Source organism: Panthera uncia, chromosome B4, assembly GCF_023721935.1.
Source record: "Panthera uncia isolate 11264 chromosome B4, Puncia_PCG_1.0, whole genome shotgun sequence".
NCBI lineage: Eukaryota > Metazoa > Chordata > Mammalia > Carnivora > Felidae > Panthera > Panthera uncia.
In genome coordinates, this window is record NC_064809.1 from 99,866,801 (window position 1) to 99,894,738 (window position 27,938).

General features: G+C 36.3%; 1 protein-coding gene across 1 annotated transcript in view; it reads left to right on the forward strand.

Annotated features, from left to right (window-relative positions):
* LOC125919354 (synaptotagmin-1-like) overlaps positions 1 to 27,938 on the forward strand; it is a 321,052-nt gene that overhangs the window by 183,781 nt on the left and 109,333 nt on the right. The window contains exon 3 of the mRNA XM_049625992.1: positions 26,470 to 26,652. Within this exon, the coding sequence (XP_049481949.1) occupies positions 26,487 to 26,652 (166 nt within the window). The 5' untranslated portion in view covers positions 26,470 to 26,486. The remainder of the gene's footprint in view (positions 1 to 26,469; positions 26,653 to 27,938) is intronic.

Here is a 27,938-nt window from a genome sequence, read left to right on the forward strand (position 1 = left end):
GAAAGAAAGAAAGAAAGAAAGAAAGAAAGAAAGAAAGAAAGAAAGAATCACCTATCCAAAAAGTAAATACTACAAGCAGCTATATACCATTAGACAAAAGATGTCTAACAATAGTATATAATAAAAAACTGGTTAGAAAATATCAATGTTTTACCTAACCAAGTAAGTTATCATTTAATGATTAGATATTGCACAGCAAGTTAACTATCCATGCTTTTTTTTGAGGTATATCCTATATTTCCATTAATTTCCACTAGATAACATGACAGGCATTTTTTAAAATCTTCAAAAGTTTTGGTCGACAGAAATTTAGGTGCAACCCTTCAGCATGTCAGGAGTTGAAGTGTTTAATCTTTTGACATTTTTAGTGCTCAAAAGGGTTCATTTTATTTTATAGTTTTTTACATATCATCTTTATTTGTTCAACAAACTCCTCTGTATCCTTTTCCCTGAAACTACAGGGCTTTTTTGAGGCTCAGGGATCCCCTCATATTCACATTTCCCAGAACTTTACTCTTTCTTTGCCTGTAATTTTCTAGAATCCCTTGGATTTTACACAAGTATAAAATACTTGTAACTGACATAGCATAAAATTCAGTCACGCTCACTTTATCAGTTGCGCACAAACTTCCTCATTACATACATGATACCCATGGTTAGTTTGCATTTTATTTTTATCTGTTGCACATAAGCCATTACTTTGTTAAAGAAAAAAAAACCATCCTGCAGAATGGTGGAGAGAGTGTAGGAGACTTTGGTTCTGAGTTCTACACAGTTTGGCACTTTCTTCCCTCAAATGTAGAACAAGAACATTGGAATTGTGTTCCTTTTCCCATAACTTATCTACTGTGACAGGGTTTTTATTCATGTGACCTTTAATTTCTTACTCTCTTCAGATCTAGAAAAGAAATGAAACTTGTAGAATTTTTTGAGAGAAAGGAAATAATTGTATTCGTGATGTCCATTTTAGTTAGTAAAAATGTCTCTGAGAGGCTGACTCCCCCAAAGATTAAATGAAATGTCCATTCAGTGGTAAAGTCGGAATTGGACCCTCAGCTCCTCACTTCCCACACCACGTACTAGCTGTGGGATACATTTCCTCCTGCCAGATTCCTCCTGAAAATGTAATTTGTCATCTTCTAAGTAGTAGACAATTAAGGCCTGAGATTCATTTTCACTGCAAATGAATAATTAGTGAATGTCAATTTCATGTTTTCTGAGTCCATGCAGAAGACAAAAAAATAGTCATGTTAAAACACTTAACAGGCCCTTTAGCTGTGATGACACATCAGTTCTTGGAGATGAGTATAAATATTATTATTGTTTTCCTCCTTAAAAGATCATCGAATCTGGGTCTCACTTAAAAGTTTACTGAACATTTGTCTACTCTATTTATAGCTTTAGGAGTGTTTTGCTAATAGATTCAAAAAAAATACAGTCATCTCTTCTAAACATTGTGTTTGCATTTGGTTTTTGCTTTTTTGTTGTTTCTTTTTTTCTCTACACCCCCTTACAGCACAAGGTGCCTCAAACCCCAAGCAGCTGCCATCTGGTTTGTTTTACATAACTCTCTAAGCCCATTCAAGTGGCACTATACCAGCAAAGAATAAAATATATATATTTATATATATGTATATATTATATATAGTGGATGGAGCCCAGTAACTGCGCCCAAAATAACTTGTTAAAAGTCATTGAGCATAACAGAGGGAATCATAGGGAGGTCATAGCAGCAGCTGCTCTGGAACAGCTCCCTTTCTCGTCATGGTGCCGTAGGCATGGTTAAGAGAGCAATACTCACAGCACCTCCTCCTTCTCCTTTAGTTTTTATGCCTGTCTATCACTCGCATCTCACTAGCTGACAAGCACCTGGGATTCAATTCCTGCTGGATTTTAGAAAGTCACATTAATTTTGGTAATTTCCCTATTGTAGTAGTGAGACACCCCCCCCCACCCAGTTTGGCGAGCAGCTTTAATATTTCATTGCATATTCATGTATTGCCTCATGTTATTTTTGGTGTCTAATGGAGACAGCAGCCGGGGCTTCATGAAAGATTAGTAAGAGCCCTACAAATAGATTTCTCACTGTTCTAGTAGATTGGTTTTTTTTTTTTTTCTTTTCCTAAGAGGGCGGACCAGAATTCTTTTCAACGAAGACATATTTGGTAGTGAACAAAAAAGAAACTTCCCCAGTCCACGAAGAATCTCCTTGATACGTGAGAATATGTAATTATGATTACCCCCAAGACAGCCTGCCCCTGTGCCTCTGTTCAGCTACTGGAAGGCACCAGCTAGTCTTCACGTTTTGTCCCTTCCCCCTAATTCTTTTCCCTAATTCTTCTCATTTATATTATTTAAAGAATGTCATGTTTCATTAGTTCCACATTTCTTTCGGTGAGATACAGGACCCCAATGGGAAAGAAATCATCTTTTTTTAAAAATGTCCCACACATACAACACAGTTTACTCCTTCTGAATTGCAAATAATTTATTCATGGCATATTGATGTCTTGTAACTTTTATATTTACTGGGCTGTTCTTTAAAACAATTTTCTATTCCATTTCCCTTACTCATCCAGAGATTTATAAGAATGTATAGCATGCAATATAGTGAAAAGCCCAAAGTACCAGAAAATATTTTTAGAATAGAGACATTCTACAAATGACAGATTTTTTTCCATTTTAGGCCTTATGAAAAATGGATTTGAAACTTATAAAAAATGTATCTGGAACATCTGAGTGCAAGGTTTTTGATTGGATTTTAGAATTCAGATCTATGATTCAAAAGCAATTTCTTCTTCTCTGAAAGTGGCCACACCGAATTGATTTTTAAGGAGAAAGAAAGGGTATAATTTGGATTTTGAACCCTTTTCTAAGGATTCATATTGTTTTCACTTATGCTGACTTCCTTCATCCCTACTGCATCCTTATGGAGGAGGCAAGTATGTGTTAAAACAACTCTTTTACAAGAGTTGACCTTGGGCAAAGCTATAAATAAAGCTTCACTTTTCTTTGTCCTGTTTCACCTTTTTCATTCCACATTTCCTATTATAGACCCCATGTGGCTTTCTAGCGAACATTTTTTTTTTCTATCTTGAAAGGTCTTATTATCTTATAACGCCACTCAAAGAATTTCCTTTTTTTTCCCACCACAAAAAATAAAGGGAGGAAATAATAAACCCAAATGAATTAATCAGTAATGGTAGACCTTCCAGTAAAAATCAGGTAAGTATGAGATAGATGTCCAGGAAAGAAAACTGGAAATTTTCCAAGTTTATGAAAATGCATAGAGGAGTAGGGAGAATTCTGTTTTGTCTCCTGAAAAACCAAAAGTCACTGACCCTATTTTTAAATTCTTGATCCTCAAACTCTGAATATTTTTCTTCACCCAGCTTTCTCTCTTCTGTGGTGGTTGCATCAACTTCCACTGAGTACAGCTAATGGAGAAAAAAATAAACACCTAATTGAATAAAAAAGATAAGTAGGTTGAAACTCAACCCAAAGTTTAGTCTGATTTGCCATGGCTAGCTTTCTAACTTTGGGGAGCAATTGGTCCTTTTTGAATGTTATTTTCCACCTCTAAAATTAGAAAGCTCAAGCATATTTTTTAAATGGTTCTGTAACAGGAGCACCTGGCTGGCTCAGTCAGTAGAAGGTGCAACTCTTGATCTCAGGTTGTAAATGTGAGCCCCATGTTGGATGTAGACATTACTGAAATGATTCTGCAACAGTCTTCATTTAAATTTGAACTGTACCCATCTGCTAACTGTGTGATCCTACCCAAGCTATTTATCATACTTTACTTTGTTCATCTATAAGATCATTGCAGTACCTACTTTGGAAGAAGTTATAGCAAATAAATGCTTAGTTAGCTTCTAGTGGTTTTTAGCTATTGTTTAATTCTAAGGGCTATGTTTTATTACAGATATATTAAACGGCATACTTGAAAAATGTGAACAACATAATTTTAAGTATTTGTAGAATAGCTGATGTTTATCAAGTGATTATGGACCAAACATTAAGTCCTTCATTTGCAAATCTCATTTAAGTCCCTCAATAACATAATGTAGAAGGTATACTTATCCTTGGATTACCGATGAGAAAGCTAAAGCTTCGCTAAGCACACAGACACAAGTAAAAAAGTACTAGGAGGGGTTTTCCAAAGAGGCCACTGTACCATACTGCTTTCCATTCTAGAGTTTTCTGCCCTCGGTCTAGATGATTAATACCCAAATAAATGTTGCACTGGATCCTAATAAAGATCCACCTTTCCATCTCCTGAATCATTTTTATGATCCGTATGTGCTTTATATTCTTTACCAAACCTGCCAGTGAACTTCGAGACATTAAGTATATATTTTTTCAGCATGCACACCCAGCAAGTCAGAGTGTTTTCAAACCACAAGGTGTTACCCACCCACCTTTCCTCTGAATATCACATACGAAGGATCAAGTTTCTCAGGAAGCTCAGACTTGTTTAAATTCACCTAAAACCAGATAAAATTAATGTTGTAAGGCCCATGAGACCCCAGTAGAAGAAACTACATCAAAACGCACACACCTCTTCATTTCAAATGGAAGAAGCCAGAGTTAGCACCCCACTGTTTCCCACAGATGGTGCAAGTCATAACATGTGAAATTGATACATTTCAGTTCTCAGCCTCTCGGGGTGCAATACCAGCACACTGGGAAAAGTCTCTGTTTCCTTCTCCAGATTAATTCTCTTCTTTCCGAGAAATGACTTTCAGCTATTTTAGACAATATGCCCTTCATTTGGAAAGCGATTTATATTCATTCACTCACAGCCATCATTCAGGAACATCATGGATTGATAGATTCTAAAAGCCTAGCTTTTCATTAGTTCTGTTTGCAAGGCTAATTTTCACAGCCATTGATCGTTTACTCCCAGTTGCTCCTTCTTTCCAGGACTTCGTGTCCCACAAAGATTCTTTTGATGCAGTGGTCCATTACATGTTTCTATCCACAGAGATGTGTCTATGCCCCTAATAATGACAGCAGGTACTTACCAGAGCAAACACGTTCATGTTCCTGGTGCTAATTATGCACAGAAGGTTCTACCTTTCACTTACCGATGAGAAACAGACTGAGTCTCAGAGAAGATCAGGAGCTTAGTTGCTTATTTAACACATATATTATTGGCACCTAATTTACACTGAATATATGCAAACTCTTTGCTTTGTTTCTCAGGTGTCCTATTATTGTTTACACTTGCAGCTGTTATTATTGCTAAATTCAAATTAATCACAGGGTATCTCCACATAAGTCACTACTATCTTACCAAAAGCCAATGATAAAAATAGGGAATGACCTGATGATGGATCTGATAAAGCTACTTCTGATCTCTAGGCACACATACTAAAGAGATTTTTCCCTTGTTAAACTTTACTCATCAAGCATATATGTATAAATATCTATTTTTCTGTTCATAGGCTCACACGTGAAATAGTGTTCTGAGTGGTAGATTCTAGTACATGAGGAGCCTGTGGAATAAAGAAGAGACAATTCCTAGCAGTGATGATTCCTACTAATAGAATATTTGCAATTACAATGTGACATCTGACATTTTAGTTGCTATGCAATTAACATTTTCTTCTTCTCTTCTACCTCCCGATACACATATACATGAGGATGTGTAGGTTTCATTATACCACGATGGTAAGGTAGAGATATCGGTTGAGATTTTAAGACGTTTAGAACATTTTCCAGACTCCAAAAATGAGTGATAAGTGATGTCTTTTTTTGCTGTCAACAAATTTGTACTGGGCATTACGATGACCCAGGGACTTCACACATACATAAGATCTCCCCAATTAATCCTCACAGCAAACTGTGAGGTACTTGGTGATTTAGTATGGAAGATGGGACATATACTTGAATGACCACAAGTTAAGGGATAAAATGATGACTTCCATAAGCAAAATGATGTAATACCCTAAGTACAAAGTAATATATATGTGTGTGTGTATGTGTATATATATATATATATATATATATATATATATATATATATAATAGAGTCAGATCTGAGGGTGAAAAGGTACTTTCACTCCAAATCCTATCACTTGTTCTTTTTAGATGTGTATCACTAGCATTATTCTGATATTAAATGAGCAAGAGAAAGGTGTAACTCTGGCAAAATAAGAAATGAAGGTGGGCATGCAAGAAAGAAAGGAAGGAATAGAAAGCCTGAAAATATATGAAGTACCTAGCAAGGACTATGCAGAAGAAGGAAGAAGAGTGTATGTGTTCATGAAAAAGAGACTATGAAAGACAAAAAGAACCAAGATCTTTAATCCCAATGAATTAAAATAAAAGAGTGGGGAAACAGGAAAGTCACTGCTTTGCCGCTTCCTCAATACACCCACCACCTACCGCCATCAAGGCCACCTAGTTCATTGGGTGCCGGAGCAGATCTCACTAGCGTCAGAAGAGAATCTGACCACAGATCACATGTATAAAACATTCAAGGCTCAGGTGCTCATTCAAGAAATGCATAGGAGGGTGAAATCAGTGCTTCACCCGTCAATGGTCCAGAAGTTTACAATGTGAAGGCCTAGCATGTAAAGAAGAGGATGCAAACGAAGAAAAAACACCTGTATTGATGGTGACAAATATGACCTTTTCCCCATAGTCCAAGCTGAGTGATCTTACTTGAAGGTCAAATATTTCGTGAAATCATTCTGGCTTGCTCAGGGGACCTGCCTGTTGACTGTGTCTCCACCACTCCTGGAAGGACATAGGGACTGCCCCAAACATCACCCCAGGGTCCAAGAACTGATTAATGTTGAGTGCATTTACCATCTATTCAAATATTAAGACTCATTGATCTCTGATACAGAGTTAGTGGCATTTTTCTCTCCTTCCTTCCTTTCTTATAATTTGATACCACTGTCTACGCTGTTCATAAATGCTTCTCTAGAATCAGGTGATTCCTTTCAAAACTGTGGATGTTCAAACTGGCAAATGATACCTAAACTAAGGTCAGCTCTTCTCAAGTGACCCTACATCTGGCTCCACATAACACGGGAGATTCCGAATGACTTCTTAATAGCCTGACAGAATCCCTGTAACTTTCAAACGAGCTTCAGGAAAAACACAGAGCATAACAAAGTAAGTCCAAGAAATGATTTTTTAAACATCCTTGTTATATCAAGGATTGTTCCATACCTCAGAGGCTACAACAATGCCACTACCAGACTCTCAGGAAATACACAATCTGAGAAAAGCAGGTGTAAACAATAAATACCATATGAGGCAGTAGTCACTAGAAGTACACAATACTAGGAAAATAAATTAACTAATTCTGACTGGGCTAGCTCAGAGGAGAAGGAAAGGGTTGACTTAGAACTTGAAACACTAAAAAGACAAGTCTAGAATTACGTAGAGGCAGAGTTTGCAGATGACAGTTTGCCAGAACTGGGGGAATTCGGGCTTCTATCAATATGGCGAATTACTTAATAGAGTAGAAATTTAGGGGTGTTTCATACCAAGAATTTATTTCAAATTCGCTTTAAAATATTTTACCTTAAAGAATTTAAGTTACTTATTTCCATGTTTTCATTTACTATTAAGATCCATCAAAACAACATGACCAAAATATATCTTATTTTGTATAAATACATTAAAAATGGATGAAGCTAACTTTAAATATCTTTCTTATTCATTGCTTCAAATCTCAGAACATTTTTGCTTTTCGTATATATTTTGCTTTTGTTTTCTTTGTCCCTGCTTCTTAAGTATTTTTAAATCCTGGTATGCTCTGATAAATAATTGCCATAGAGCATGTTAGAACTACAGAGCCTCAGATTAGTTTGAAAACTGGAATTCAAGTAAAAGTATAATTGGCTACAAAATTCACAGACTCTTACTATGGTAAAATCTAACTTCTGTTGAGCCCTGAATTTCAAGTCCCTGCTAAGCATTGAAACGTGTTTAAATTCATTTGGAATAGCAGTGTTTTATGCGGGGTGAGAAGCTGAAGCCTAAAGTATCTATAGTCTAACCCTTGAAAATAAGCCGACCATAAAATTCAGTAGGCTAATTTTTCCCATCTCAGTAAATCCAGCACAACATTCAAAGAGATCACTATTCTTAGTGTGAGATCTAGATGCAATAATCACTGAGTTAGAAGCCATGTAGTATTAAAAAATTGAGTTGTTTTTTGTGGTTTTTTTTCTCCTGAGTGGGGATGGTTGATGTTGCTTCTGTTTAATTATAAACTAATCTAGCAGTTCTCAAAGATAAACACGCATCCCAATTACCTGGAGGGCTTGTTAAACTAGACTGCAGAATTCTACCCTTGGTAGATCTGGAACGGGCCTGAGAAGTTTCATTTTCAAGTTACCCGTAATGCTGCCGCTGCTACTGTTCCAAGGACCTCGTTTTGAAAATGACTCTGTGTGTACAGACACACACACACACACACACACAACCATACTTTAAAGTCTTATTTATGAAGACTTTATTAAAAAAAAAAGATAACTCTGCGTGTACACATCATTCAACCAAACCACATTCCTTAATCTATCAGTATTTATGTATTTGGTGATACATGTAATCATTTTCATGCAAAACTTCTGTTTTGATGTGTAAAGCTGGCAAAACCAGTCCCCAGCTGCTGGGAATGCGTTAATGCTGAGGTCAAATTTGCCTACAGAACCCTGCCTACTTGGATTTAATGCCAGGAAGATAGATATAAAACTGGCATTTCAATAAGCTACTTTGCTAAACTTTAATTACACCACTTCTGTTAACCTCGGAGCCCTGATTAAAATACAAATAAGTGAGGAAATCCCCATTGTTAACTAAGCCCATTTTGCATATTTATTGCTATCCCTTTTAATTTGTAAGGGCATGTCAGATTGTGCAATGAAATCTGTCCTCTACTTGTTGGGTCTTTGATTTTGCCTTTTCCAAAAGGAAGAGAGTTAAGATGTAGACGCCTGATATAACCTTCCAGAGCACCTTATCTACATTTGTAGAAAATATGAAAATGTTTGAAAAAGTGTTTGCTGCCTCCTTTCCTTAACTTTCTAATCGTTTCCTACTCTTGTCTATAATCTGCTTTCAAGGTTTTTCACTTGATTTTTCACTCCACCAAAATGAAAATTACAGGTGTATTTATTTAAATATTTATTTAAAAAGAAATGCTGTATTGTCTTGTGTTAAGTACTGAGGACTCTCAAACATTTAATTCAGTGTTATCCCTTGTATATCATATAACTCAAATAAAAAGAGATAACCCTGGAAAAGAGAATGCAATACAGATAAGCTGGGGTTGAGCAGTGTGAGAATACAGACGTTCAGAGAAACACAGAAACTATTTGACACCCAAGAAGATGACCACATAGTCATCAGGCTTTGGAACTGATTATGGGGAGGAAAAGGGATGCCCAAAGGAGGGTACGGAAAGACTGATAGGCAAGATTTTGATGTGACAGTTCAAAATGGACCAAATTTACAATTCCATCACATGATCAACCTTCTTGTGCAGTTCAACTTGGGAGGAGCTAGGGTAGAAAATATACAAATACAAAAATCAAATTTCCTACTTTTTCCTTTTATTTGATTATGGAAGGCTATAGAAGGCAAGGCTAAAACTATGTATCTCAGTTTAACTGCTTTATCTATGGATTTCTTACAGAGAAGTGCCTCCGGTGGCATGAATAATTTAGAACTGCTGGCATTGTTTATATCGGGAGGTTGTAAATCCTATTCATTCATTCATTTGACAAATATTTATTAAACAGCTTCTATGTGCCGAGTATTGGGTAAAGGAAATACAGTTGTGAACACATATGCTTTGCTCAACCTGGTGGTTAGACCACACCAATATAGAACTCATTGTGCTAACATGAGCGGACCTTAGACACAAAGGTACGTGGAACTGTGAATGGATCAAGGGGCACTAGTCCTAATTGTAATGTCTGCGTGCTCCTGCCAAACTGAACCCTAATTTAGAATTTAAATTCTATGCGGGGGGTGGGGTGGGATTGGGGGGGGGACCAGTTTAACCCATATTTATTTTCCTTTAGCAACAACTACAAAGAAACGTGTCCCTTTAACCTCTGGGAAGGCTATTTTCCCTTCCAGAGGTGGGGGGCAGGGGTGGAGATTTAGATCAGAACTAATTGCTCTGTGATTACTATTTTCCCTCCCGTAGCTCCATACGGCCAGGATAACACGCATTGTACACACAACAGGAGCTAAGAGAGTCAGTCAATTAGGGGAACAATTAGTTCCAGTTTCTATAATTCATTTGAGTTTGTAGATGAAATTGCCTGAAAATATTAAGAACATTAAAGATCAGTGATAAAACCTAAAGAAAGCAATTTATATTCCAGTTCTAGAGGCAGATGCTTAGTTGACACTGCTCTTCTGCAGACAGGTGACGTTAATGCAGTAATAATTATAGTTTGGCAGCAATTAATAAATAGACTGTCAAAACCAGTCAAATTGTGTTCATGGTTTTGGAAGGCTGCTGATTTTAGCTTTGACATGATGTGGCTGAAGTGTTCCTGAAAAGCTCAAAATTGTTAATTAGAGGATGCAATTCTGTAACTCCCCTTCCATGGGTCTTAGGTTGGAAATTTTTGGAAGCAAACATTCACTTGCAACCTGGTGTCTTCTTTGGGGTCTGTGTTTACTTGATAATTTATATGTAGAAGGATGTAATATGTAGGAATATTCTAAGATTTAGGAGACTGATGAACCTACAACCGAGTCAACTTGAAGAGAGAGAACTTGATGGGAGTTAGTTTTTGTTGCAATATCATAATGTAAAATTCAGGGGAGGGCTAGAAATCACAGTGGAGCAAGGGTAATAGCCTGGCTTTAAGTGAACTCAAAGTCCTACCTCATGCAGACAAATCTGCAAGTTTAAACCTAGTAAGAGACTAAGGGTTCTCTGGTCCAGGGAATAAGAAAGCAGAAAGAAAGTAAGGAAAACGGTCAAGAACATTAATAATGAATTCAATTTCTTTTAAAGCAAGTGATAAGAAGAAATTTAAAGCCATAACTTTACCAAGTGTTAAGATCAGAGATTACCCTATCCTGACTTAATAATGATCAAAGCTACCTCAACCCAGAATATAAATCCCTGATCAGTTTCACACATCTGCTAGTTTGCCCAGACTTCAGCAAAGGAACAAATAAAATACTGATGTTATTTAACAGTGTGTATGCATAATATTTAAGACCCAAACACATTCTGAGAGTAATGACCTAGAATTACTCAAGTTTAATTCCTCAGAGAAAATTTCTATTTTTTAAAAGGTAGCACTGTTGGGGCGCCTGGGTGGCTCAGTCAGTTAAGTGTCCGACTCTTGGTTCGGCTCAGGTCACGATCCCATGGTTCGTGGGTTTGAGCCCCACGTTGGCCTCTGTGCTGACAGCATGGGGCCTGCTTGGGACTCTCTCTCTTCCTCTCTCTCTGCCCCTTCCCTGCTTGCTCGTGCTCTCTTCAAATAAACAAACATCAAAAAAAAAAAAAAAGTAGAACTGTTACTTTGATGAATAAATAATTTCTTGCTAAAAACTCTGATACAAATAAGACTGCTAAGAAATAACGAAGGCAAACAAACATCACTATCACCCCCCCAAAAAAACACAATACCAACAGAAAGTTTAAGTATTAAACTTCTAAACCAAAACAAGAAAAAATTCATCGTATCTCACACAAGTTTTCCTAGCCTTTAAGTAAAAATCTTGTAGAAATTTGTGATAAAATTCCATTTTCTAATTTAATTCTAGGACTTAACCATGAGGAAAGCAAATTAATACTCTCAGCTCCTTGTCTGTGGTGTTTAGTACTTATATCAACTTTTGCGCTCTAATTAATTTTACTAATCCTTTAGTTAATGAATAAGACCGGGGGCAGTGGGGGGAAGCATCGATTTCAAGAACAGAGGTAGAAAATTGTTAATTCAGAAGTGACCCACAGCTCCCAAAGCGTTCTTGTCAGCATTGCTTTGCGATCCTGTTAATATTTTGTTTTATTGTTCTTCATAGAGAAAAATGTTTCACAGTTAATCTCTACGGTACTTTTGTTTCTAAGCTCTCTAAAAGACATTGATCTGGCATTAGCCAAATATTTGAATATAAATTGATTTTATGCCATACACAGAAAACAAGTATTTTATTGATATAGATGGTTTCTTTATTTGTAGAATTACACTAAAAATTATTTTGAAACAGCATGATTCCTTTCTGGACAGTATTAGAATTTCATGCCTAAATCAAGTTGAACATTAGTTTTATAGGAGTTTTTTGTCTTCTGCAATAGCATAAATGTCTATGGTGAGAAGTGTCAAGGGAGTAGAGATGTAGTCAAAAGCTTTGAGAAAGAAGACGTAAATGTGAGATGACAGAATGGTCACGTGCAGAGAAATTGTTAAGGCTTTTCTCTGTTTTAGGCCTATTCATAAAGACAATACTTAAAGACTGAAGTCATTTTCTTTCAATCTGCGTGTTAAGAGCAGAACACTTGGGTCTAAATTATATATGCACGACAGTAAATGCACAGATATCATGGAGACCGGCCACTGTAAGAAAGGGGAAGTCTGCATGAAATTTTGAAACTACAAGCCTTGTACACTGACATTCTGTTATCAGCTGCCATTCTGACATCAAGTCCCAAGCATCCTGCATTGAATGTTTATTATAGTCTTTAACCAGCATGGCCAAGACAGAAGTCTCAAGGACAGGATAGATCCCCACGGTTGTTTATTGCCTCCATTCTTTTACCCTCTTCAAAGCCACGCCGTTCTTACCTCATCTAGAATGCTGTGTTCTCACTCAGAACTGTATTCAGGCTTTGATGATGGACTTCTATAAAGTGCCATCTCCATCGGCTGATTTCTACAGAGACTTTTCTTTTCTCCAACACGCTCTGCAAAACGCTGGCTTGCTTCTTTACTTGTTATCATGAATAACAGCATGATTTTGCATGCTGCCCTTTTTCAACACTGAATGCTCTATATCTGTCTTGTCTCTACCAGCTGCCTTCTCGCTCTTCCCTTGTCAGCATTTTGTGAAAGAAGAGATTCAGTAACAATGTGTGCCCAATATTGTGTAGGTTTTATATTCACTTTGGATTTGAAGCAGGCCTCCATATTTCACCACCGAAATGCTCAATCAACCCTCCAATTACCGATTCTCTCCAAAATTGAACTTAATCTATTCTAACATGGAAAACTTGGAAATGCATTCCTTTAGGTATGCTGTTATTATTTTCATCTTTGCAGCTGTAAACTTTCTAGTAAAGCTACATTTTCCCTCTTCTGTCTACTTCTAGCCTGGAAAATTCTGATTTTAAGCTGGCATTCTAAAAGTCTCTCTCATATTTCAGTTTGGCTTTTAATTTTACTCCATTTAAGAATGCTTTGCTAGCATTCCTGCCTTTTTTTTTTTTTTTTTTAAACATAAAGCTTGCACACATTGTTTTCTTTTCAGGGATAGTTTTTCCCAGTGATTTTTGTCCTTGATCACAAAAGCCCCTGAGTGATTTCTATGAAAAAATATCCAGTAAACAAGCGGAATTTTATTAAGTCCTAACTCCTATTTTTATTCTATATTTCACCTTCTGTAATACAGGGTGACTTTTAGATGATTGAAATCAACACTCATATTTTATTCATGTTATCAGTACACTTTTATCTTAGGAAAAGTGTTAGTTCATCTGTAACATAATATCTAGTTATGAATTTGTAACAGTGTGCCCTCACTCTGAAATGTCTCCTTAGCCAGTTGGATATTAATTGAGATTCTAGATATTGATATTAACCATCTTATGGAAAAGCAATTGTATATTAACAGCGTGGAAGAGAAAAACATTTGGCTAAATACAAATTTTCGCCTAATTCATCATAGTTTATAACCAGACTGATGAAAAAAACTTGACATTGTAGTCATCAATGATCTTGACCTGTACTACAGGGAACACTGCAAATCTTCCTGTATCTGTTGTTTTACAGTGAGGTTGAGATGATTTCTGCTTAACATTTAAAAGTCATGGTAATATGGTATCTTGAGATTGGAAGTCATTTAACACTTTCAAAGAAGTTGGGTACATTCAGCCCAAGTAGTTTAGATCACTTTTCAGTTTTCTTTTAGTATGTCATAAATATTAAATTTTGATCAATAAGTTTGGGAAAAAAGGCCTGAAGATCTTTGAATTGCCTATAGAATGACTTTATTTTGATGAAATTCTGAATATGAAATAAAAAGGCAATTTAGCTCCATATACTGCTGTCAGTAAGCCAGCATGCTGGCTCATGATGCAAATAAGCAAGTATTTACAGATCGCACTTCTCAATGCAAACTAACACACTGAACTCCTTGAACTCCTTCTCTGAAGATCTGACATGCACACTGTGCTATATTCAGCAGTCTTATTACTGAGCCAGCCACTCAGATGGAAATGTCATTAAAGCCAACTCTTGGCCAAAATGAAAGTTTACAAGTATCCACAGGTAATGAATTTTATCAAAGTCCTATTTTTCACAATGATGTTCACTTACATGTGGGATGGTGACTTGATGGTATTTTATAGGAAACCTGTTCATAAGTTCACTTTCTTAAAGCAGTATGATCTGGGTTTGTCAAGATGAAAGAAGACATGAAAAAAGTTCATCAACGTATCTCTAACTCTATCACACCTTGACTTGATGGAGAAACCAAAACAATCCATTGCTTATGAAGAGACCAAAGCAAAGGAGGAAAGCAGCAGTGAAAGAAAAGGAACCCACCAAGAACCACTTGGAGACTATGCTACTTAATGAACATAATAGGCTATCTGCCTCTCAAATATCCTTTCCAAACATTTGACTCCCTGGATTTACTTACTAGGTGCTCCCAAGCAGATCAAGGTGTAGTTGGTCACTGTCCCCTCATGCAAACTTTGATTAATCATGGGCACATGAGAAAATAGAATGTTTAATTTGAATACCATATACAAAATTAGAACCCTACCTTAACCTTTCAAATCTTCTAAATTAGATCAAACCAATCACCAAAACCAATTTTCTCCTATTTTAAATCCATTTGTTTGTATGTACCTAGCACCATAGGATGTAGGGCAATCATCTTCATTTCAATTCATACAATGTGGGGAAGATACAGCCCTATTCTAAATAGGAGAAAATATAATGAGTGTCTCTTAAACTTATTGATAACCATAAACTAGGGGGTCAAAGGTACACACAGGTAAAGGGTTTTAAGGGGTCAAGCTTGCACAGCATAGTAAAAACGCTAGCCAACAGAAAAAGTAAATTTTATTTTTGTTATTGTGGAAATCAGATTATAAAGTATTTGTATATCGTAGCTTTTGGCTGCAAGCAACAACAAGCACAACACAAAATGGATTAAACCATAAGGAAAAGGTATTATCTCCCATTGCAAGAAGTTCCAAGGCATGGTGGTGGTAGCTTTAGCTAGTATAGCAGCCCCACAGCATCATGAGGGTCTTGACTGCTGTCAACTTTTAGTATCATCATCTGTAAAGCACCAGCCTTCTGCGCTGGATTCTCCCATGATCATATGACTGCAAGCACTTCCATGTACCACACACAAACACAACCACCACCAGCAGAAAAGAGATTGCTTTCTGTGTATATATAAGAGTTAGAAAAATTTCCTCAGAAATCACCCAACAGACTTCCTCTCCTATCACAATAGCCTGAACTGGATCACATGCCTTTCCTTGACTAGCCAACCACAGGCAAAAACAATGAGATTACCATGATTATATATGTATGTATATATAGAGAGAGAGAGTAGGGGGGGACTAATAAAGTTCACCCATGAGTAGAGATAAGGAGCTGAAAAAAATAGGGCTTGTCTTAAATCAGAAAGACTGATTAGGTGAGCAATTGACACATGATTTTATTATTTCGTGAAATGTGTGTATTGTTCATTCAGATTTCACGTGCCCAAGTTAATTTGTTGGCACACAACAGAAGACAGAATTTAGGAAGAAGAATAAGCCAAATCATCATATGAAGATATGTATACTTCATATCTGATATATACACATAGACATACATACATATATCTAGCATATAAACTTAGTCTTTGGGCCCCACTATAATCAGATGAGTTAAATCTCAATCATCTTCTATCTGGCGGTATCTTCTCTCTGTAGCCTCCTAGAATTATTTCTACTACAGCATGTAACACATTGGATTCTAACCATCTGTATGCATCCCCAAGCATACAGATGGTGAATGAACTACTTGAAATTTATCCAAAGCACCTAGCATCATCATGTCAGACACATTGCAGTCATCCAATATATTCATTCATTCAACATCTATCTATTCATTTATTAGTGAGGCAGAATTCCATAGACCCTGGAGCTAGCCTGTTTCACTCTAAATCCTTGCTCCAGCGCTTACTAGCTGTGGAACCTTTGGCATGTTTTCTCATCTATAATAGATAATAATATTGCCTGACTCACGGGGTTTATTTTGTGAGCATTAAATGAGCTTCTATGTTTAAAGCTCGTATAAAAATGTCTGGCTAATACTATGGGCTTATAAAGGGTTATTCTTTTTATTTATTAATACACTATTTCTAACTGTAGACTGCAGAATTGTTCATCATATTTACCACAATCTGAACTGTGGTATGGATCGATTTTAAAGCTTTGCTTCACTGTGTGACAAAACAATGACAGTTTGAGCACAGTTTGATAAAAGAGGGCTTTGAGTTGCAAGCTTAGATTTTCTCTCAAGCGCCTGCAGCTCAGAAACAGCAAGTGTTCAGAGCTGAGTTTCAGCAAAGCAATGAAAGATGGGAATTCCAAATTATCTATCTGTAGCTTCTATAGAAAACATTTTGGGAGCCAATTGGCTTGATCCAGCTAAGCTGTATCTCTTCATTCACTGCCAAAAGCATCCAGCATCTTACTATACAAAAGTTAAAGAGAGATAACTTCAATTAATATTGTATACAATGAGCATTGTTGCTGAAAACTATCTTAAATTGAGCCATGAAAGATCAATTTCCTCTGTAGGTTTTCCCATCTACCATTGTAGCAAAAAAAACTTAAGAGATTTTGACCCTTACTGTACAACTTCTAAAACATTGCAAAATACATTTGACATATTTATAATGCATTTTAAAGGCAATTTTGATAGCTTTTCTTCATTATGATTCTGACATGCTTAACAAAATCTTAGGAGGCCCCTTCCAGTCATCCAAGTTCTCAACTGAGTGGTGCTTTTTAAATAGATGGCTGCTTTTAAAACTACAACAATATTTTATTAATAGAGAAATGGGTACACAGTAAATAGATTAGAAAAACACTATTAAATTTGTGAATTCATTAAATGCTTTGAGACAATTCTGTCCTATCCCAATTTTCAAAATTTATTTCCCTACTGTAGGCGGGAAATTTTCAATTTTGTTTAAGACCCCTTGATTTTCTGTATCATTTTACAGTAATTCAGTACTTGGACTTTGAATTGGATATAATTTAGTTGTTTCCATTCTTTTCTTGTCTGTATTATAGGTCTGAAGGGGAAAATATCGCAGCAATAAATTTAATTTCCATTTGGCTCATGGATTTATTTTTATTTTAGTTAGTTCTTCTGAAATTCGTATTGCCTTCAATTGCTAAATATAATTGTGTTGATTGATCTTCCGGGAATGAGAAACTCAGTTTGTTAAAAATTTTATCAAGTTTATTGCTTTATAATACATTATTTGTAAATAATGCTAATGCTTTCTCTTTGTTCTGTAGGAAATGTATATTTTATGTATTCTAAGAAACCATTAATTACAAGATGTGTCGTTATTTTATATACTACCAAGAAAAAATGCTACAAAGTAAAGTATGCCGAAAATAGTTTCATATCCCTTGAATTTTTATTTTGTACTTATCAAAAAATCATTCAGACTTAGGTTTTATTTTGTGTCACTTTTGTGCATACAAATGAGGAAATTAAAAGCACAATAGATTGCTTAATATGTTCCTAAATTTCTAAACCTGTTCTCAAGTTAGAGTTAATGATGCCCATCTCTTTTTGTGCACCATTTACCTTTGTGCTACCAGTAGTGTTGGATAAAGCATTTCTTTAAATGCTGTTCCATTAATGCTTCCAGAATCTTCCAAGACACTTGACTCTCATTCTGCTAGTTTTAATTGTGTAAGGTTACAGTAGAAAGCTTTAAGACCACAACCACGATTCAGATTCCTTCCTCAAATGTCCTTTAAATGATTTGTTGACTGGAACATCAGTGGGGATAACAAGCAGATTGGGAGTGCACAAGCCTGGCCAATAGTGACATTAAGATGCCATAGATTATAAAGCAAATTCCCATTTCTGAGATGCAAAAATGTGAAAAAATACATTTAATTGAATGTTTTAAATACTCATCTGTCAGTTGGCCTCCACGGCATTTTTCTAGGCTTTAGATCACTCTGTATGATCGGTTCTATCACTCTCCGACATACATTTAATTATGACTGCAGGGCAGACTTAGAAACAGAACTTACCGACTCTGGCTATAAATTTAAATATTCCCCAAACTACCAAGCCTAGTGAACTACACAGTAGGTTTTACTTCTGATGATGCCTTCCTGATCACAAGGTGAAGCTACTCTGATTATTATATTAGTTTTTATAGTATACTATATGATAAACTCAGACCTGGAAACCAGGCCAAAGGAAGCAGGGTAACTGCACAAATGGCACTGAACAGCGGTCATGGTGTTTGGAAGCCTCGCTTCACCACTTATTACCTCTGTGACAATAAGCATGTTTCTTCTCTATGCCTCAGTTTTTTCCAGGTACTTCATAGCTTCAATTCCTAAAGGAGACAATCTTATGTGCCTCACTCACTTTTTCATGCCAAATAGTGTCATTGGCCTTAGGCCAGCACCTAAGTGAGCTGCCCTTGAGTCAAGTGCTCATCCCTCCATAAATCCACTGTGACTATGGCAGAAGGGGTGGCCATGAATTCTACCTAGACTCTTGCCCATCATTAGAGTCTGTGAGCAGGACAGTTTCACGGAAAAGGAGCTATGAATGGGTAAGGACTGGGGTTCATATCTTGAGTACATCTCCTACCCACCTCCCACTTCTGTGGGATCCAGGGTTAGATCTGTCTCTCCTCAGAGAAAACAAAGTTGAAAAAAGAAAAGAATGATTTTGAACAAGTTGGGCTAACTTGGAAATATACCTGAGTAGTAGTGACTTTTTTTGACATAGAACATTATTTTTCACACAATCAAAACTAGAGTGAGATGGGAGAATAATCAAATTCTTATTACAACCAGTATCCTTCCACCTTTAAGGAAGATGGACCTTGAGGAATGGCTTTTGCCTGTCCTGGGGCAACAAGAATGGAAGAAGATGAACACCAAAAAATCCAGAAAACCAAATTATACTTTAAAAGCAATAATTTACATTAAAAATATGAAAAAATAAACTTGAACAATCAAAGTTTTCCAACCTCTACTAAGAGCAGCTGGCCATTGAAAAAGTTTGATCTCTAGTTTAATACAAATGTTTGCTATTCTACGGTTTTCAGCGCCTCACATCTGTACCTTTCTCTGCTTATTTCCTTTGGATCCAAATTTCCTAATTCCTGGTCCTACTTGTTACTTCTTATTCATGCTTTTCCATCTGCTGCTTGGCCATCAGGATCATGTTTCTAGTTGTGTCACTATGTCAAGAAGATGACCGTGATTTGCAATTTGCCACTATTGGTATCAAGAGATACCATAGCGGGGCATATTGGGTTTCCATAATGGTAGGAAAAGACAGCTAGGAGAAACTCAAGGGCTGCCTTGAGGTTGAGAATCCGGGTCTTATTCTCCTTTTCTCTGCCTTCACATAAAGCATAAGCTTCAGTAGATACTCCTGACATACATCAAGTGCCTGGTACATAGTAAATGAGACCTAACAATAAGTTTTTGTTCTCCCCTTTGAAGGGAAGAAACTAAGAAGAAAAGATAAGGAGAATAGGAGAGTTTTGATCAGAGAGGAGAGAGAAAGAGAAATAGAGAAAGAAGGAAAACCAATAGGGCACTCAGTGGCTGCAGAGAAACAGGTTTACAAGAAGGGAGACAGAAGGCATATAGCACTTTGTACAGAGCCAGGAACTAGAGACTGTGGTGATGGTTCCTTGGGTGCACATTTATTACCAAGTCCATTAAGTTTCATACATTAAATATGTACAGCCCTTTGCAGGTCAGTCATGCTTCAATCTCAATAAACCAGTAAGTCAATAAATAAGTAGATTCCTAGGAAACGCGGCTGGTGAGCGTTCAGTATTTCCTTCCTGCTTGCGCTCTTCCAAAGACACTTTCATTATAAAAAATCTACACACCTTTTCAGTGTTCGTAGTGTGGTATTTTTAGGGTCGGGGAGAGATGCTGATTCTATACTCAAAGGTAGGCAGAGCCACTTATATTCAATGTGCAAAACTATTTATAAGAAATACTGCCTGAGAACCACACTCTAAAGCAAAGTCCTCCCTGTACCTCTTAGGAGGCTTTTGTGGCTAAATAGGTAAAATCTGGAGGCAACTAGATCTACTTTGGAAAGAAAAGAAGAAAAAGACCCAGGAGACTGTACTTTTTTATGGTTTATGAAGGTAGGTGGCCTGCTGTGCTTCCATTTGCTCCAAGGTCTGAAAACAACCTTTCATCTCTCGCCCTTTTACTGGGACTATCGCCAGAAGTCAGCTGTCATCGCCATGAGAGGGACTATATAACTCCCAGTTTCCCTCTTCCTTCCTTCAAGAGAAAGTATCTATTTAAACTAGAGAGAAGATATACCTTAAGTCTGACATTCAAACATCTTCAAACTTGTGGAAGATTTGTATAACGCTGCTAGACTTCACTTACTGCCTAAAAATCCTTGGGTGTGGAAAGAATTTAAATGAAACCTCGACATTAGTTCTCCCACCCCCCCAAAAAATCTTCCAGAGTGGGTGCCATAGGTCCATAGGTCAGATTCCTAGGGAGCTGTTCTGGGTCTCATGTAGCTTGCTGGGGAATGCTTCCTGGGTAGGGAAACTGGGAACGCAGGTTTGGGCAAAGCGAGTTTCTGAAAAACTGAGGTGCAGTCACCACAGGCTTTAGCTGATCCTATAGGGCCCTTCAGAGATAAAATTGAGGCAGGGGCCAGGCCTCTATACCAGCATCCACTCATCAGTTGGATGTGGGCTGTCCCTGGGGAAGTGGGTTTAACCTTGGGCGTGGCAGCTCCCTCCAGTCAAGGGAAATCATTTAAGAGAGATCACTCAGCTCTGAGCTGTCTTTAGGCAGCACTCTCTGAAACTAAGGGCCTCATTTCTGAAAGGAAGGGAGAGATTCACATGGCATCCTCTTATGGTTCCCACCTACACCTACAGAAGGTCAAGGAAAATTCTGATGGAATAAAATCACTACATTCTGCCCTCCATCTCAAAAATGCACTCTAACATATTCCATGGTATCTGCTGGATTCTCTATGATAATTACTTCAATAGTTACTTTCTCTTTGGGGCATTTCTGCCTTTGAATGCTTTTTTTTTTTTTTTAAGTAATATTTTCAGCATCTCTTTTACCTTTTTAAATTTTTTTTAACATTTATCCATTTTTGAGAGTGAGAGAGACAGAGCGTGAGCAGGGGAGGGTCAGAGAGAGAGGGAGACACAGAATCCGAAGCAGGCTCCAGGCTCTGAGCTGTTAGCACAGGGCCGGACACGGGGCTTGAACTCACGGACTGTGAGATCATCACCTGAGCTGAAGTAGGAAGCTTAAGCAACTGAGCCACCCAGACGCCCCTCTTTTACCTTTTTCTCCTATTTGCTTTTTAATTTTGCATGTGATTATTATAAAATACAATACTTAAATGGAAATAGTGCTTTCTCCAAAAATCGTTATGTTTATGCAGTATGGTAGACAATCTCACTATATAATCTGATAAACCTGTATCAATTTATAGACCTAGAGATAGGCATAATTAAAGTCCTACTAAGAAGAATATAAGGGACAAAGGGAAGTTGTCATGGGAACCAAAAATCCTGATTTTCCTCATTTTGTACCATACAAGTATTAACCTCTATGATACCTTAATATTTTTTCTACATTGTATTTTAACCACTGGCCACTTTGAATATTGTATTTGCTATATACATAGCTAAATCATCACTTCCTACAATTTAGCTTTTTACATTACATTTTAAAATAGTTTTTTTTTTTTTTTAATCTGGCACTAGGCAGTTAAACTCTTCCTGCAAGAACCAGTTTTTCTTAAGAGCAAAATAGTGTTAAAGGTTTTTTTCCTCTGTGTATTTTAAAATAATTCAGATTTCTAATATATTGACAATGTAAACATACAGGAGAAAAAATGATTCTACCACAAATTTAACATTTTAAATTTATCTTTCCAACCTCTTTGATACTGAGTTTTTTATTTTGAAAAATTGGACATATTTCATATGTTTCATAATTTGCTTTTTTTCATCTAACACTTACAATGTATTTCCAGGTTTGTAAATATTTACCGTGAAGATAATTTTAACAACTTTATTTAACGGATTACCATAATTTTAAGTCTCTCTTTACATAGTTTCTGCTCTGTAATATGACTAATAAGTTACAATAAACATCTTTAAATTGTTTGTACACCCCAGATTAATTCTTTACTGTGAAATCCTAGAAAAAGAATGTGTACTTCTACAGCTCTAAATGTATTTTTCTAAATGTTTATTTTTGAGACAGAACACAAGTGGGAGAAGGGCAGAGAGAGAGAGAAAGAGAGAGAGAGACAGAACCCAAAGCAGGCTCCAAGCTGTCAGCACAGAGCACAACACTAAGCTCGAAATCACAATCAGTGAAGTCATGACCTGAGCCAAAGTCTAATCCTTAACCAACTGAGCCACCCAGGCGCTTAACACTTTTATAGCTTTTTCTATGCTGTTAGTTTCGCCTCCATAAAGTATTTTTCTATTCTATGGGCTTTCCCAATTACTCACTTCTCTGAACCCTCACCTTCATATCTACATATACCCACATTTAGAAATGAATATATATTAGCTTATTGTTATTTTAAGTCTTAGGTTTTTGACTATTTGTGAAATTAAACGCTTATCAGGAGGATTTGTATTCCTTTCTTTGAGAACTGCTTCCTCGTGTCATTCGTACTGAACTTTCTCCTAGAGGGGAATTTATTTTTCTATCCAATATTATTTCTCTTGGCATATTTCAAGATGCCAAATTCCACTTTAACCAACTAAATGACTACACTCTAAAATTAAGTAACCCATTTCCCATTGGCAAAAAAAGGACTTGTGTTTTCCATTTACTGGTAAACCAGTTCAAAAGAAAATCATAAATATCTTTCCAGTACCAATTTAATTGTTTAGTACTATGTAAGTGTTACTATTAGAGTAGTCTAGTGGAAGGAACCTTGAATCAGGCTAAATCTTTGTAGGACAAATCACTTAACCTCTCCACATCCCAACTGTTTATGTAAAATAAGACCAAGTTGCTCTTCAGGGTGTAATGAGAATTGAGAATATTATACGAATGACAGTATTTTGGCACCCAGTAGGTCAGTAAGTGGCATCTTTAGTTTTCAATAGCCCCATTAGTTTTATTGTATCTTCAGATGTCCTTTGTTATAGTGGTAAAGTATAAGCTTTTTATTCCCATAAATATGAATTGAAGAGTCATGTAAATGCTCTAAGTTTTTCTATTTATAAATAGCATTATCTCTCAAAATATGAAGGACTAAGAATATTAACAATCAGTCTCTTTGTCAGTATATTAGATCCTTAATTGCCCATTATATTTTTGTATTTTATGAAAGACTTTCATTTCACAGTTAAGTAAAAGGAGCATTGTCTATAATCTTTTCTTGATTTAAAATAACTAGAAATAATACAGATAATATCATTGACAAATAACAGTGGCAAGTTTATAGCTTTTACCCTTTTTGATAAAAACACTTCTAAAGCATACCTCATATCTGAAGAGGATTGGAAATATTCATTGCTTCATTAAAAAAATATACTGAATATACTTCAAATCCAACTTCTATCAAACAAGTATTTTTTAAATAGTCTTTTAGATCATTCAACTCATATGTAGAGATGTTTTGTATTCCATTATAAACTGGAGCAACATGAAAATATTCAACAACCTGAGTGGCAAAGGACCCAACCATCTGTGCACACAAAGGCTAGAAAGGAGTTTGGGGTGGCAGCTGACCAATCTAGATGACCAGCAACAATACCTCACAGAAGATGCAAAAATTGAACTGAAACCTAATTAGACAATATGCCTTAATGATGGCACTGTTGTATGTAGGCATTTGCATTTACTGCAATAATTTCTTTTAAATTCTACAGTAAACCATGATTCTTCAAATATCCTCAACTATCCTACAGAGATAAGAAATAATGCATATCATATCTGGTAATTCTCACAGCAGAGGACCAAATTTAGTTTTTGAATACATACATACTAATATTTCATACATATGTATGTGTTTGTGTATATAATGCTAGTCTTAGCTGACTCACATGAAATATAAAAGCTTTGTTATTATCAATATCAGTAGTTTCACCTAAGTTATGCAAACCAGACTCCAAATTTTAGCAGGGAGACACATCCTAAGCTAAACACAATCAGAAAATCAAGAAAACCTTCTAGAAAGTGACTTTGAGTTGGAGAAAAAACTACAGTTTTCCACCATCTGGAAAATTCTGGATTGCCAAGTATTACTAGGGAGGGTAAGAGGGGGGGACAGAAGGACCGATTGACTGATCTATTGATACAGTCCTAAACTCACTGAATAGATTACCTCACTGCATACTCAAAAACCTTCTGTCTTTGGTAGGATTATTCTCACTTTACAAATGAAGAAACTAAAGAACGGAGAAGATCTAAGCCCCTATCTGTCTAACTCTACCCTTTCACATTATATTAGTAGCTACTAGTGGAAAATTAAAAGCTTTAAAAAAAAATAACATTGTAAAATGAAAACTGATTACCCGTGTGTATTTATTAGCCTCAGCCATCCCCTCCTTCCATGAAATCCAAAAATCTCTGGATTTTAAGATTATAATAATACATCCATACATCAGAGATTATTCTACTTACTGTTTATTTCCACTAAATACCTAAGTATGCATAATTAATTCACAAAAGATTCTAAATCTATAAAAATCCTTTATCTCTTTTCTGGTTATTTCCATTTCTTTGCAAAAGGGGCTTATAGGTCCATCAACTTTCCTGCTGAGACTATGAAGTTACTTTGCCCAGACATGTTTGTATTTATCTATTTCTGCCCCAAATCCTGTTCCCTTTCTTACCAGCACTGCCTGAAATCTTAAGTCATACAGTAAAATTCATTATTAAAGCCCAGAATATGTTTAGGTTGGAGAATAGGGCTTCAATCCTGCCTCTTTAGAACGCCTTCTGCACTGCACATGTACTAAAAAAAATCCAGGTAAGACAGGTTTCAGTTTCTTTACATTTCAGAAGGCAGATAAATTAAGAGGTCAAATGTCCTATCAGAATGCATTCAGCCAAGAAATAGAACCAGAACTGAGGTCTTCTGTATTCGAGGCTAAGAGGTTTTCACTGGCTACCTTAGGGACTAATTGTTTGTTTGTTTTTTTTTAATATTTTGGAGATAAACATTTAAAGTAATTGAATACATTAACTTAATAGAATAACTCAATAATCTAATCAAGATGAATCAACAGAAATGGTTTGACAGACAAGACATGTTTCATCATCATTTCCTTGATACATACAGTCAATCATGCCACATTTACAGTGGCTTCAAACATTTACCCAGCAAGACAACTGAATTATTGATCATAGTATTGTCTACAGTAAATGTCAAAAATAAATGACTGGGAGGAAAATGTACCATCAATAAATGAAATTCAAAAACTTCTCTAGGACACTCCTGATATCTTACAGTGTCCATGTTATACTAGTATTCTCTATAACCATTGTAAAAGTAACTAATATTTTGAATGCATGCTATCATTTATCAACATTTTGAATATACATATTTAATCTTTCTTTCCTTTTAGAAAATACAAAATGTTCAGAGTATAGAGCATATATGTTGTCAGCAACTGTTTCATACACAGTTCTGTAATGTACAGGTTAGAAGTTAAATCTGCACAATAAATAACTGGCAGTATAAACAACTAGTAGATTTGACAGCTCACATAGTATTGTTGGGACAGTGTTTTCAGTAAGTATGTCCGGTCTTACCTTCTAGGAAAGACTCTCCACCGTGGTTCCATAAATACTTTATGAACCAACATGAAGTAATATGCTAATGATAGACTATTTACCCAGGGAGCAGGTGCACTCTCTAATGTGTTTCATCTCTGGTACACCTTTGATGTGGGATCAGTTAAGCCATTTTGAATTGTTCTTTGTTTTATTTATTTATTTATTTTGCTTCCCTCCCCTCTTAGATTCACCTGAACCTAAAATGGTGAGCGAGAGTCACCATGAGGCCCTGGCAGCCCCGCCAGTCACCACTGTTGCGACTGTCCTACCACATAATGCCACAGAGCCAGCCAGTCCTGGGGAAGGAAAGGAAGATGCCTTTTCGAAGCTGAAGGAGAAGTTTATGAATGAGTTGCATAAAATTCCACGTAAGTACTATATATGGTTGGTAGACTAAAAATAAATGCTTAAAAAATGATCTTATGCACGGGGTGGGGGGGGGGGGGGGGTGCCGGGGGACAGAACTCCTCTTAACTTACATTTGATTTTTGTTAATTGTTGGCATGGTAGCATTCCAATAATAAAATGGAGTATTAGAAATGGAATATTTTTAAGTCTTTAAATATACTTTATACATGAAAGCCCAGTTTATAAAACATTTCTACCTTGTGTTTCATGCAGGTGGGGTCTTTTTTAAATGTCTATTTTTCTCTAGAAAACTAACGTTTATGAGTTTACTGTATATATTTTTAACTTGTATTTATGAAATTATTCCATTATAAAGATTATTCCCAAACAATGGCTAAAATGGACTTTCCAATATTGCAAGCTTGATTTCCTTTAATTTACTAATATATCAAAATCTTCTGCATGGTTTTTAAATTTTTCTTTGTTCTCATCAGGAAAACCTAAACAAAAAACAATAACCTGTAGTTAAGCTTATTTGTATGAGTGCAGCACTAAGTTCAAAACCAGTGGTGTTTAAATCTGAAACAGGTTTTTTTTTTCCTTCAGATGTGAACATTTATCATGAACTAGACATTTTTTTCAGATGCTGGGAAAACAGATTTTCCCACAAAGCTTATTCTAGTGAGGAAAAGAATAAATCCATCTAGATGCAAATATATATAGAAAGTCATGTGGTCATAAATAAGAGAAACTAAAGAAGAGTAGGTGGGATATGGAAGGGCATAGACGGTAAAACATTATTTTTTAGGATGAGCAGGGCTGGTTTCTTTTGCAAGGAACCCTGGAAGAAGTGGCGGGGGCGGGGGGGGGGGGGTTATAAAATGTAGGAATTCTGGACAAAGGCCCTTAGGCAAAAATGTGCCTGAAACAGCAAGGAGCCCAGTGAGCCTTACGTAGAGTGAATAAGGTGGAGGTGGGCAGAAGGGGAATTCAGATTGTAGCACAGGCCGTATCATGTGAGCCTTGTCGATTATTCTATGTAACTTGGATCTCCTATGAGTGAAACAAAATGCCTCTGGAGGGTTTTGAGTAGAAGTGTCCCAGGATCTGACTCAAGTTTTTTAAAGATCATTCTAGCTACTGTGTTGGAAAGACAAGGACAGAAGATAAACAGGATGTTGCAATAATTCAGGTGAGAGATTTATCAATCCCTAAGAAAATTATTCTATAAGGACAATGAGAAACCAAGTGAAAAAAAAAAAAACTACAAGGAATCAACTTCTTATCCATCAGTGACTAATAATTT